Source organism: Desmodus rotundus, chromosome 6, assembly GCF_022682495.2.
Source record: "Desmodus rotundus isolate HL8 chromosome 6, HLdesRot8A.1, whole genome shotgun sequence".
In the NCBI taxonomy this organism is placed as follows: Eukaryota; Metazoa; Chordata; class Mammalia; order Chiroptera; family Phyllostomidae; genus Desmodus; species Desmodus rotundus.
The window spans coordinates 20,432,719-20,447,674 of record NC_071392.1 but is presented as its reverse complement, the minus strand read 5'-3'; the positions used below and the strand labels follow the sequence as shown (position 1 = coordinate 20,447,674).

General features: G+C 36.1%; 1 protein-coding gene across 1 annotated transcript in view; it reads right to left on the bottom strand.

The window, feature by feature from the left end:
• CRPPA (CDP-L-ribitol pyrophosphorylase A) overlaps positions 1 to 14,956 on the bottom strand; it is a 190,700-nt gene that overhangs the window by 74,384 nt on the left and 101,360 nt on the right. The window contains exon 9 of the mRNA XM_053926793.2: positions 3,004 to 3,135. Within this exon, the coding sequence (XP_053782768.1) occupies positions 3,004 to 3,135 (132 nt within the window). The remainder of the gene's footprint in view (positions 1 to 3,003; positions 3,136 to 14,956) is intronic.

The window sequence follows — 14,956 nt, the reverse complement described above, 5'->3', positions numbered from 1 at the left end:
TATATACATTCTATATATAGAGAATATATATATATATATATATATATATATATATATATATATTCTGCTACTTGACAACATCTGCCTACTTGTTCTTCAAATGACCACACATACTGGAAGGACAACTCATGTCTGGAAGACACAAAGCAAATGGAGTGCATCTGAGAGGGAAATAAGTTGTATCCTACAAATACAGGCCTTTGGGCACAAAGGCATCCTAGAGTAGTGGGCCCTATTCATGTATTTCTTAATGTCTCATTATGAACTTACCTGAGGTAATTACAAAGAGATTCAGAATCCAGAGCGTTTTCTGAGTGTTCTTTACAGTAGAAGCTTTGAAACCCAGACAATAGGGAAGGACAATCATATTTAACTAATTAGAAAAGACAGATCTCGTTTATACTTTCCGACAGATGAATTCACACAGCTTTATCTAATTGACTGTTGTTGCCAAAAAGTTTCACTTCATTGTTCCATGTCCTATTTTGAAGTTATACAGAAGGATTTTCATAAATATTTCATCTATGTTTTTTAAATTACAGAACTGCTTTGGCAACATCCTTCCTTTTTTGTATGTCTTCTGGTACTACAGTTGTAGGAACAGAAGACAGAGTGCATTCAGGAGCAGGAAGAGGTTAAGGAGCCCCTCTGTGTCATCCCCTCACTTCTTCAGGGCTTGCTTGTTGTAGCTCTGCTGGTTGGTGTAGGATCGATCACCTTCTTCCCACTTTCGGAGCATAGTAGAGAGATGGCTTGGCAGGTTCAACTTGGCTCAAAGCAACAAAGGTCAGATACCAAGAAGTAGGCAGCGGAGGCTCCGCCTTTCCAACCAGGCCACCTTTCCAATCAGGGAGCCTTCATGGGTACAAGAGTCACTTACACATTCACTGTACTCCTTTCCATAAATGTGGCAGGGGTGTCCAAACTTTTGGCATTTCTGGGCCACACTGGTAGAAGTAGAGCCATCTTGGGCCACATATTAAATACACAAACACTAACAAAAACTAAAGAGCTAAAGGAGGTTTTAAGTAAATTTACAATTTTGTGTTGGGCCACATTCATAGCTATCCTGGGCTGCATGCAGCCCACAGGCCCTACCCAGGTTGGACGCCTCTGGAGCATACCAGGGGTGGGAAAGTGAATAGTTTTACTGTAGATATAAACTCTACAAGGGTTAGCAAATAAAAACACAAGATGCTCAGTTATATTGAAATTTCATAGTAACAGCAAAGGATTTTTAGTGCAAGTATGTTACATGTAATATTTAGGATACGCTTATACTAAAAATTATTGTTTGCCTGAAATTCAAATTTAACTGGGAAGGCTATATTTCACCTGGCAACCAAACTCTCCCCTGCTATGTCAGCTACAGTGCATCACGGCTGCTTTTGCTTAACCTAAGTCGTAGAGAGCTCCAGGGACTGTGTGTGCTCTGCCGTTTCTCGGCTTTTGAGACTTTCCTCAATGAACTGTATCTTATATCTGCATAGTGTAGCATTAGTGTGCATCTGTGATCCTCCTTGCATGGCACAAAAGAAGGAACTGATTTATTTTTCCCACCATAATAATCTAGAATACAACCAAAGGCAATCTAATGAGGAGAAAACATTCCTGAACTCTGCCAGTTATCTGTCCTTGGGCAAGTTTCTGTATCTCTTGAGGCTCTGGTTGTTGTGACTCCAATAACCCCTACAGCACCAGCATTGTATGATTCCACGATCCTCAATAAACTAAACTCCGCCTTGTTCTTGAGGACTAATTGCAGGTCATGCTTTCATATTTTGGAAGCAGAGGAAACAACCTCAAAATTTAAAGAAAACTGAGGGATTGTCTAAAAGATGATCCTTCCATTTAATTAAAATCCATTTGTTTCACAAGAAATATTACCTTCAGTCTAAAAAGGCACCTTAAATATGTCAGCAACAATAGCTGTTATTCATCAACCATAACTTTAAACACCTGTCACTTCCTGGACAGTCAGTACCAAATAACTTTTATTCTGAATCATTACAAACGCATTCAACTATTTCATTTCTTTGATTTGGGCGTGGTATCGCTGAGAAACTATAAAGCATTCTGTAAATTCCATGAAAGGTATCTATGCACAAAGGGCAAATCCTCTAAAGATTCTCCAAATAGTTTGACTTATGTAACATTTCTGTGCACAAAGAATGTATAATGCTAATTCATTTTACCTTCAACTTAACTAACTTGCTGCTACTAAAAGACAATGACGATGTTTTCTCTAATTAAATTAAAGGACATGGCCTCTTGTAATCTGAATGCCAAGCACTGCTTTCAAGTAATTAAAAACTTGTTCACCAACATCTTTAGCATAGCGCAAAGAAATAAGTGATACCAAACATACAAACGGCTAAGAGTTGCAATATTAGGGTTGTCAGTTCAATACAAAAATCCAGTTAAATTTGGATTTCAAATTTCAGCTTTCAAATTTGGACACACTTAAAATTATTGATTATCTGAAATTCAAATGTAACTGGGCATTCTGAATTATTGTTTGCATATCTGGCAATTCTATGTGGACTATCTAGCATGAGATATTTGCCAATTTTCACCTTTTTTCCCTAATCAAAATACTTGTTTTCATTAAAAAATATTTTAGTTATTTATTTTTAGAGAGAGGAGGGGAAGGGAGGGAGAGAGACAGGGAGAGAAACATCAATGTGCCACAGAAACAATGACTGGTTGCCTCCTGCACGCCCCCAACCCAGGCATGTGCCCCGACCAGGAACCCGGCCAGCAACCTGTTGGTTTGCAGGACAATGCCCAACCCACTGAACCATGTCGGTCAAGGCTTGTTTTGATTTTTATTTTTCCCCTCAAGTCAACATGTTATATTTACTACAGAGCATGAATAGATGAGTAATTTTCCAGCCTATTTTTACTTATTAATATGCCTTTGCTTTTAACAAAGTCAGGTTGCCACTATTAAAACTGTAGTGTATAGAACATACAATCTGAAGAGACCAACATTTTACCTACCTGTGGGTAACATATGAGAAGACCATACAGTAAAATATTTCTTTTTTTCACTTCCTTTGCTAGTTCTCTAATCTGCATTAGGTTTTCCATTTTCTGATCAACAGGTACTGATTTATAATCAAGAAAATGTACCTGCAAAATAATATAAAAGTTAACCATTAGGCTACCATTCCTTCACTTTTCTTGGAAAGTGTAACATTAAAGAGTCTACAATTACACTATTGCAATTCCTTTTATCAACTTGTGTTAATGTCTAGTCAATCATTCCAAGCCATAAATATTTAATATGATCAATGAATCATCCTTTATAAAGACAGATGCATGGAGAATACAAGGCTGAAAAATATAAAGTACTAATATTCCGTTTCAACCTGTGACAGAGTCAGACATGTTAAAACCATGATCTCACCAGTTCATTCAACTGAAATCATAATTTGAAATTTGAAACTAGGCGAGAAGTAAATATATGTGTTAAATTAACAATATCAATAAAATTCGAGAGTGCTTAACTAATTAAGTACATAACATTTTTTAGAAGAATCCATTTTAAAGTAATTAACTGGTTTCTTACAAGTAATAATCTATTCCTTAAAGTAAATCTAGAAGAATACAGAATTATTTTTAGCAGTGTCAAAATAATGTTTTTCTTGAAATTACTCAATTATTTTTTAAATATTATTTTTCAATTTAAAATTTTAAAGACTCAGGGTGATCTTTTCTCATTTCTCTAAATAACTATGGTTTTACAGTACCTTTTCTTTTATGGAATATAAAAGTCACATAATCTCCAAATAAACAATTTAAAATGCAAATGGACACATAGACTGAACATTCAGAAATACGTGTATTCTTTCACAATACCAAATTTTAAGAACTCTCAAGAGTCATAATTTGTTCAATTGTTGGTGTTCATTAACTAAAAGAATTTTTAAATATATTCCATCCTGATACTCTTCTATTAATCCTTTCCCCTCCCCTCTACTATTTATATGAATATATACTCTATTAGAAAACAACAACAAAACCTCTTATCATATTTTTTCTTGTATTAACACATACAAGACAATATTTTTTTGACCCATCACATTGCATTTTGCTTTTCAGGGAAAAAAATACTTATATAACATCCATTATTAAAGAGAATTATATGATGATATGTAATGTATATTAATCATTTCTTGGAACTTTTCATTAAATATAAGTAATTAAAGACATATACATATAACTGCTTTCCCCTGAAATATAAAGTGACAAAATGACTTTTTTCCCTTAAAAATGGTCAATCCATAAGGAAACCAAAAGAACAGACAAACAAGAAAAGCAAGGAAAAATAAAGGAAAAGTTTTCAGGCTTCTGGTGTATTGAATAGCTGAGGAAAAGACCGTGTGACCCTAGGGTCTTGAGCTCACCTCTTCTAGCTGTTTCCCTGAAAACTTACAATGGTAAAATTTCAGCCTTTTTTTTTTTTTTTAAACCAGGTAGCATTGCTATGATAAAAGTAACTCCTGACTGTTGAACCACAGCCAGGCCAGAAGAATTGTAAATGAGCTATAAATACTAGAACTTCCTTCTGTGTAATTTAACTTGTAACCAGGCATTCCCCTAGTTGGGACCTGGAAGCTAGTGACTATTAGCTGATGCAAAAGATGTTCATTCCTATTTCAGCTTAAGCCTTTCAAAAGGACGGCTCATACGCCACCTTCTGTGGTCCCCTTCCCTTGCCCTTGAGAAGCCAAGGTGAAGAAGCTGCAACAAAACAAACCAAAACAAAACAGCCCCTGTACTAATGTGAGTTGATGGAATGAAGAGCTAAAGCTGAAGAGACCTGTCTACCTGCACGCTGCCTTTCTTTTCTGCCCTATGGTCTTCGACAGAGTTGGGCAAACTAGCACTACAAAGGCTTCTTCCAGCCTTTTGAATTTGAAATATCTAGGCGAACCTGAAATTGCTGCTGATGGGCTTGCTCACAATACAGTAGGCTAATTCCACAAACTCAAGGCAGTTTTGGAAATTGTGGTAACGGTATGGAACCAAAGCCAGGGGCCTGGAAGCAGGTATGACTCTCTCCTGACCCCTTGCGGCCATATCACTGCATGGCTCCATAGCAGCTGGGCTGGGGGACAACACCGCTGTTGGAGGACTTGAATTCTTCTGCGCGTGTAATCTCCACACTACTTAGATGCCATGAAACACCAGGGGACAACATGCCCCACAGATTTCACACAGATGGAAAGCCCAGGCGGTGTGCAGTGCGCGAGCAGGGCGGCCTTATTGCCAGCCTGGACAGACAGGCATTTCTTGTATAATAGAATGTGAGTTTTCCTGAGAAATTTTGAGTGCTGAGAAAATCTCATACTGAAATAAGGGAGGAAGGGGGAGGGTCTGTGGGAAAAATAGCACAAGGACAATAAAGACAAAAGCCATTTTCATTTGTAATTATAGACGTCACAGCGATTTAAACTGCACAGAAACAAAAGGCTGAAAATAATGGAAACACATTAAAAGGAGTACAAATGATGAATAAGCATATGATAAAATGGGGAATGGATGTCTTGGCTGCAAAGCTGCCTTTCAGGTTGGCGCAGGAAGAAGTCAGCCTCCGCCTAGAGTGAGGGGACCTCTGGGAGGTCAGAGCAGGGGCCAGGTGCTCACTTTTCACTTTCCTAGGAGTGCCCTAAAAGAGAGCCTGCGGCCATTGTTTTCTGTACGTTAATTACATTAACTACTAATCACAGAAGTAAATAATAACTTTGGGAACCTAAAAATGGCAGAACTAAAACTGTAGACAAGAATAAATTATATTGGAATGAGAATGTTCAATGGATAATTAAAGTGTACTGAATCGGTGTTTTGCTTTGGAGGACAGAAATTAGAAACTTCACAACTTACAGCTAATTATGCATATTTTAAAGTGATGTTATATATTTAAGCCATATACAACTATATTTTATAGTTTCTAACTTGCAGAGGGAGAGATTATTATGTATATCAATGCAGCAACACATAAGGAGAAAGTATGTCTGAACAAAAAAAAAAAACAATTGGCCAACAGCAACAACAAAATAAAATAAACTTGTAGAAAGAATCCCAAATACAAAACTAATAAAAATAAATGTAACACATTTAACTCTTGCATAAGAGACAGATTTATCAGATTGGATTTTTAAGAAAAATCTAACAATAAAGTAGCTATAAGATAAGTATCAGAAAATCACTATTCTGAAAAGTAAAAAAGAAAAAGATGAAAAAGACATTTCATGCAATTCTACCAAAAATAAATGTTTTAGCGATATAGTAACCCAGTAGTATTTAAGACAAAAAATATCAATACAGATAAAAAGGAATAGTACATAATAAAAAATATATCATAATCTTATTACTAAGAACATAGATTTGTATGCATAAAGCAAAAAACTGACTGAATTATAAGAACGCAATTTCCAAATTCGTAAACATAGAGTATGTTTTACCACAGTTCTCTTAGAAACTAATATAACAATCAGATGAAAAACAAATGGTACAAAGGCTTCTGCTTCCAGTGCAGCAACTGAGTTGAGGTTTTTTGTTTGTTTTTTTTACCTTTCCTTCCAAGGTTCTAGTTCTATTCCTGTTTTTCTGCTTGTTCTTATCTAGGAAAAGTGCATATGAGCTTATGCTACTTCTGCATTGCATGGACCTAACTCCCCTATTTATCAACCACATGTAACCTAATTTTCCTTAGAAAGGCATGTGCTATAGCAAAAATACCAAGGTTGAACTAAAGGTCACGGGACCATGGTTTTTAAAACTTCTTGCCAAGTCATGAGATGTCTAAACAGGAACAGGAAGACTTCCCACTCCAGCTACAGATCTGTAAGATACAACGTACTCTAGCTCCTTGGAAAGAAAAAAGTAACAACACACATACACACACAAAGAATCAGTAGGCTAATGCTGTTCACCACAGATTCCATGAATTAAATTAAGGAAATGGTACATAAAAGTGAGTTCCAGGCAAGCTATTTAGACACCTACAAACTGCCTATGGTATCCCATCAAAACAAGTACTTAAATTGCAGGGAGCCCTGGCTGGATGTCTGTTAGAGTGTTGTCCGGCTGTGCCAAGGCTGCAGGTTCGATCTCCAGTCAAGGCCCATACAAGAAGCAACCAATGAATGCATAAATAAACAGAATGACAAATCAATGACTCTGTCTCTCTGTCAATCTCTCTCTGATCCTCTCTCTCTAAAACCAGCCTATAAAAAACAATTATAAGGAAACTTAAACATGTAGTAAAAGAACATAGGGGGTTAATACAGGTTCTTTTCTTTAGTACTTAGTATGTGCTGAACATTGTGCTAGTTGACATAATTAAATTTTAAGTAAACAGATGCTGACCTTAGGAAATTTATAATCAGGTTGACGAAATACAAGCATAAACAAATAGGATGCATCTCAAGAGTTCTCTTTCGCCAGGCGGGGAGGCCTGATGACATGTGAAAAGCAGAAGATACCCTCCAGCAGGTGTACTTCCTAATACCAATACCGAAAAACTTGAGTGTATACTTCTCATTGTGCTACTGATTTTAAGCTCTAAACTATACCAGCTACTTATGTGTTCCAGGAAGAATTTCAGTTGTTACAAGAACATAATCAATTTTAATTTTTTTAATATTTAAAACTGGGCAGGTTTATATGACTGACAGCAAAGGGTTGCAAAAATGATCGTAAGAACTCAAAAGAAATGTAAATGTTTTTGCTCTAATTAAACAAACGTACAGCCTGGACAGGCTTACATCCATTGAAATAAGGCAAAACATTCATCTAGGTTGAGTTCTTTGATCTCTTTTTTACTGTTCACTAATCTGCTACATGTACATTACACTAACGGTATTTCCCAATTAGGACGTCACTTCTAACAGTCCTTTTCCATGCACACATAAATGAAGATAAGGATTGCTTCCTACCCCCCCACAAAATGTGCACTTTTTAAAGGTAGCAAATTCACTCCTATAAACTAGTAAATTGCTAAACATATAACATGTGGGTAGCTTCACAGCTTTGTGGGTGAGCCAAGGTTCCCACCCACAAACTTTGGAAAAGGATTCTCTGTGCCTTATGTCTTCTACATGCAGTCGTGCACATGCTTTATATTTGTCTAGTGACCATTTAATATGTCCCTGGGCCCAGATGACTTCCAATGATTTTTATATTTTAAAATATGATTTTTCACCTGGCTCTGAAGACAGGTACATTAAATAAAAACAATAATTAATATCACATATAATATTCTCTACATATCAGGAATGTCCCATGCTCACAGGAGGGCCTGAGAAGGGAGTCAGGGTTCATGATAAGAGAGGAAATAGACTCTTTGCTTATTTGACTAGGAAGAAAGTCAATTTGTGAAGCTTAAGTATAATCCGAATAACGCACTGCTCAATGCCCACCAGAGTGGAAGGAAGAACAACTAAATGAAAGTTCTGGCAATTATCAAATAATCGGGTTAGAAGGGTTCAGCAGATAGTCCAGAGGTTCTCTGAATCCAAACAATAGACCGCAAAATTATCTACATATGTGTACAGACAAGTAAATTGTATGAATTAGGCTCAACAACATCTTCAGAAACTGTACTTTCCAAAAGAAATATGAGGGGAATCTAATAACTGACGAAACTGGCCAATACTAAACGGATCAAAGTAACACTGCATTGTAAGGATTAAAATACATTAGAAAAACTTTCATCTCACTTCAACTATTTATAAATTATGTGGGTTCTATTAGTGAAAAATGGCTTTAACTTAATGAATTGTACTATTAAAAAGAAAAAAGAACAAGCTTTCAGTATTGAATCACTGCATTTTAGAACAAATTTAAATCAACGCCATCATGAAATTCAACTCATACTTCTGATGAATGAAAACTAATGAAGTTATAAACTATCATAAAAACTCAGAGCAAATGCTCAACAACTCATTTCTAAATCTAACAAAGTAAAATGCCACCAAAACTAGTAAATAACAGCATGTAACAAAAGGTAGGAAATAAAATAACTATACTTTATATTACATTATTAACCACACAAAAGTTTTTAATGTTTCTATTTACCCAAAGAATTTTTTAAAAATGAGTTTTATAATGTTATAATGTTATATTTTTGTACATTTTTTCAGATCTTATTTAAAAGACTAAAGAAATGGACCCAGAACTTCACATTTTACAGAGTCAATAGAAAAACCTAACATTACTTTCAAACATTTTAAAAAACCAAAATGAACACTTTTTTCAGTTACTTACAAAGTAATTTCTCCCATAAGAACATAGCTCTGCCTCTGTTATACTGTAGCAGTTGTCTGAAGCATTACATACATTTACGATTAACATCTGTACCCTCTGCAACATATTTTAGAATCAAAAGTTAAAAGCAATTCAATGATTGATATGGAGCATTGACTTGTTTATCTAACATTATTTAAAATATACAACTATATTTATTTACTAATTTTTCTCTGAAAAGTTTTCAAAGAATATAAATCACAGAAGTTACAAAAAGCAGGTATGTGACTTTTTAATGAGATAATATGTAATCTTTACATATTTTAGTTACTTGCCAAAATTTCACTTTACAAGATAAAATTCACTACTGCTTAAGCAACAATCTATAGATATTACTGTGGTTGTCCAAAAGCCACTTAGATAAGCATTATATGGTATTTAAAAAAATAAATTATGAACACTTTTCAGTTCACAAACAGACACTTTATGCATTTAGGCCAATGTTAAATATTAGTCTTAAAAAAACCCGCAATACCCAGTAATTCCAATTAGAGTGTTTCCAATAACCAGTTGAAGGATCATTGAAATTTGCTTTACTGAGCTATCTTTTTTATTAAAATAAAGTGCTAACCTAACTTCTTTATTTCTAAGAAATTTGTTTCCCCCCCCCCGATTTGGGGTGGGGGAGGGGGGTGGGTTCAGCTGGGGTTGGGGGAGGGAAGGGGAGAAAAGGCATACAACTGTAATTGAATAACAATAAAAAATAAATTAAAAAAAAAGATTTTCCCAAAAACAAACAAAAAAAAACAAACAAACAAAAAAAGAAATTTGTTTCCATAAAGCTACATCATATAAAAGGGTGATTCAATACAAGGATGGCCAAATGAAGCATAGTCATGAATTGTATTGTCTCTACTACAGTAGCCACTAGCTATACATGACTATTTTCATTAAATCCAAGTTTATTAAAATTAAATAAAAATGAAGTAGCTACACCTCAAGTGCTCATAGCCATAGGTAGTAATGGCTACCACACACGAGTGTAGAAATCAAGTATGTCCCACACTTGTCTAGCACCAAACTTTATGTAATATTATTATTGCTGGTCATATATCCCACTAATATATTTTGGTCATTAACTTATGTGTCTGTTATCAGAAAAGGAATTTTCATTCCTGCCTAAGTGTTCTTCTGTTATTACTTAAAGTCCTGCTCTGAGAAATTAAATCTGAAATAGGCAAAATTATATAGAGTACGAGCTAACACAGACTGAGCTTTCCTTCTTTATACGTAAAATACATTCCTGAAAATGTGGGTGAATATAAAAGGTGCGAAAATAAAACTTCCAAACTGTGATAGGCCGAGCTTGTTTCCACCCAACTGGGAGTAACACGTCCTAAATCTACTTTTCTACCTGAAACAAGTAAAAAAGTGTACAAATACATGAAAGGAAGATTTTTATGACATAACGCACAACGCAACAGGGACATCTCTGAGAGATGAGAAACAAATGAGGTGAGGCCTATGTTTGCCCCAACTCACTGATGTGAACACAGAGCGGGAGGGTGGTGGCTCTCCAGGCTTGAGAGCCTGTGGAGTCTGTGGAGTTCCAGACTACCTGGGAGGAGACAGGTGCACCGGGCGGGACCTCGGGAGATGATCTAGGTGTCGCGCCCTCAGCAGAGTACGGGTCAGGGCATGCATCTGAGAAAACTGTCTGGGGAAAACCCGTCCGCCAGCATTAGGAGCAACGATGGCGGATGGACCGCCGGGGCCGGGGCCGGGAGAAGTGGTGGCGGCCATCAGCCAGCCTGGAAAACGTCATCGTTTCCAGTGCTTTAGGTACAGGCCTAAGAAGGAAATGGTTGCCCAGTACTCAATATACTGGCTAGTCCCCCCTAAAGATCACACAAACAATACTTAAAACATAAAATTATTTCTAATTAACTACATATTGGAACAAAGTTTGAAGCACTTCTACTGACACCAAAAAATCCAATACCCACCAAGGCAAATTTCAAAATATCTAGCAGCTGATTGAAAAATATCAAATGTGCAAAAAAAACATAGAAAAATATGACATATGACCCATAACTAGAACAAATATCAGTCAAAACCAATTTAGAAGTGATACAGATATTAGAATAGAAAAAATATTAAAATTATTTTATAACTGTGTTCCAAGTGTTCAAAAAGCTACAAGAAAGAATGAGCATGTTAAATAGAGAAAAGAAAAATGTGAAATAGACATAAATCTAACTTCTAAGGAGGAAAACAACATCTGAGATTAAAAAATAAAAAATAACACTGGGGGAATTAACAGCAGATTAAACATGGCAGAAAAAAAGATTAGTGAATTTGAAAATATAGTAACAGAAACTATTTAAAATAAAACTGAGAAAAAGGAAAGACTAAGAACAAAAAAAGGAAAAACAAACAGCATCAGTGAGATATGGATCAACTTCAAACAGCCTAATATACACGTAACTGAAGTCCCCAGGTGGGGAAAAAAGCAGAAAAAATAATTAAAAAGTATGGCTGAAAAATTTCCAAATTGATGAAAATTAAAAACCCATGTAACACACCTTAAACACACACAGACATAAAATTTCCAGGCATATAAAGAAGCTGAAAAATGAGCTCCATAACAAGGAAATAAATACACCACTTACATACAACTGACTCAAAACTCATCAAGACGTTCAAATTAACAAAGATGTGAAAACTATAACTGTATCCCATATATTCTAAAGTTGAGTACAGAAATAGAAGCCATAAAAAAGGCGCAAATCAAACTTGGAGAGATGAAAACTACAATGTCTAAGATGAAAAATGCACTGTATTCTTTTACAATTCAGGCCCGGGTATGTCTGCACACAGCCAATGGAACAACAGGGTGCACTTTCGTGGCACATGTGCGCGGAGCTCAGCTGAATGGCCAACAGGGCTAAGAAACATCTGCTTAGCACGTGCATTCATTAAGGGGTAAGGGTAAGCTGAGTAACAGATCGATGCGTGCAGTAACACACTCTGTTGATATACTATAATCTTAGTATGTAAGTTTGAAGATGACTTTTGTTCGATATATTTATGACAAGGGCACAGTCTACTTACTTTCAGCCTTCTGGACCCATGTACTTGAAGAGGATAGATTACAAGAAAAAACCCTTCTTCAACAGTTAACATTGTAAGTATCTAATAGCCTGACCAGTTTATTTCACAATCCAAATATGGTGCACAAATAGTCTAAGAAAAGAAACCTCTATCTTCCATAATCTTTGATTCAAACTTTTGTCTTCGTCAAAATAACCTAGTAATTATTATTAATTAAATACATAAGTAAATGCGCCCTGGCTGGTGTGGCTTGGGTGGATTGAGCGCCGGCCTGCAAACCAAAGGGTCACTGGTTCAATTCCCAGTCAGGGCACATGCCAGGGTTGCAGGCCAGGTCCCCAGGATGGGGCATGCAAGAGGCAACCACATATTGATGTTTCTTTCCCTCTCTTTCTCCCTCCCTTCCCCCCTCTCTAAAAATAAATAAATAAAATATTTTAAAAAATACATAAGTGCTACCCACATGAATTAAAAGATAAAAATTAATGCTCCTAGATGCAAGTTTTTTACTTGCTTAATATATTGTAATAGTAATCCATTTAAAATTAATTTTGAAATAAAAAATTGTTCCTTTCTAACATGTTATAAAATCATGCCCTAAGTTCAATTTATAAGAGAAAAATTAAGTCCCACTTAAGAATGAGAAACACTTTAAAGTTTAAGTCTATCTTTTAGAGTAAAAACAGAAAATGAATTGAAAGAACACAAGTGGTCACTTATTGACACAATAAGGTATACGGCCTAACACAAAGCATGAAGATAGAATTAACAAAAACTAAAAACAGACATAAAAACAGATAAATTAGACAATTATCACTGCTAAATGAAACAAAAATTCTCTTTTGAAAAGGCAAAATGGAAAAAAAATTAAACTACCAAAAAGTAAGAAGGACAGCATAAATCAAGATAGTAAAATTCATAAATCTAAATTTATATAGTAAATAACAGCCTAAAACCTCAGGTAGAACTAGCAGTATTATTCTCCTTAATAGAATGTAGCTATTATTTGAGATATAATTTCTATTTAGCTCCTTATACCCAGTCTCCTTCATTTTTGTAAGTCACCACAAGCATCTCCTTGTGGTGGGCAGCCTAGCAACAGGGTGGGATAGAAGGCATCATGACTAGGAATGTCAAGGCAAGTTCAAGTCAATAAACAGTTCTGAATGCCTGCTCACACTGTGTGGGGAAAGGGGGTAAGAGTCTGGGCACAGGGGTATGAAGGAAGGACAGCAAGAACAAATACTGTCACTCACATTTTAAGGATAATAAGAGTCACGCGCAAACACTATGAAAATGCTGTTTCAGGTAGAAAAGCTCAAGAGAGGAAACACCAATATGTTAGGTAACATGGGCCATGTAGGAACTACATCAGTTCAGTATCACCGGAGGGGAAAGGGCTCGGTGAGAATGAGAGTAAGGGCTATAAAATTTAGCGAGATCCAGCCCAGGCCAAGCCTTTATGATCTGACTGAGCTTTCTCCACTAGGGATCAGGAGCCTCTGGGGGATTTTCACGAGGAGAGTGGCTTGGCCATTTTGCAATTAGCAAAGTTTCTCATGGTGGCTACCCTGAGGTCAGAATAGAAAAAAAGAGAGAGAGAGAGACTTTTGGGAAGGGATAGTTCCTGGAGGTAAGAAGATAAATTTGACTTTTTCAAACTCCATGACCTTGAACATTCCTGTCAAAACTTAGGAATTGGTACATGAGCAACACTTCAAATCATGAGACTTGATGACTCAGAGAGTATACGTCTATTAAAGGACTTTCTAACAGATACTTTAAGCAATGGTACTAATCAACTGTGGCAAATAGTTATACAGAAATGAAAAATCTAAACCAAAGTTTAGGAAACAATGGTCCATGGGTTCAATCCAGCCTCCCGGTTTTGGTTTTGTCTTGTTTGTAAATAAAGTTCCATTGGAATACGGCCACACCAATTTTTAAAAATATTGTCTATGGCTGCTTTTATAACAACAGAGTAGAACAGTTGCAACATCAATGGCCCACAAAGCCTACAGTATTTCCTACCTGGCCTCTGCACAGGAAAAATCACCAATCCCTAATACAAAGAAGTTATCTCAGATCCAGGTAAAGAAAAAGGCCTGGGTCATCTCTGGCAAAAAGAGAGCATGCTCCTAAGTGGATTTTAAGATCCTTTTCTCCTCTAACAATGCGGTTTCCAGTACTTGAAAAGGGCGAGTACTGACATCCCTAATGAACGTCAGTGGTGAAGTGAATGGTCTTACAGGGATAATGGCATCTATGATGACCAACCCTCATGACTGCTCGGAGGATTAAAGGGATCACGGATTTTAAAGAAAAGACTGATGACTCACTATTTAAAGTATTCAATAAGTGTCTGTGATTGCTAACATCAACATAATTATACTAAAAATATGCATCAGCAAGCCACAGTTGTTGCTGAGGGACTGAGAATTATAAATGTAGTGGGAGTTCCAGCTCCTCCAAGTTGAACGCAAAACACAAGATCACAGTCGGGAGTCTTGTTGGTGAAGTAAAAAACTCAGAACGCTGTCTTTGCCATAAACATATTAAACTTTAAAAAAAATAGAAATTTTCA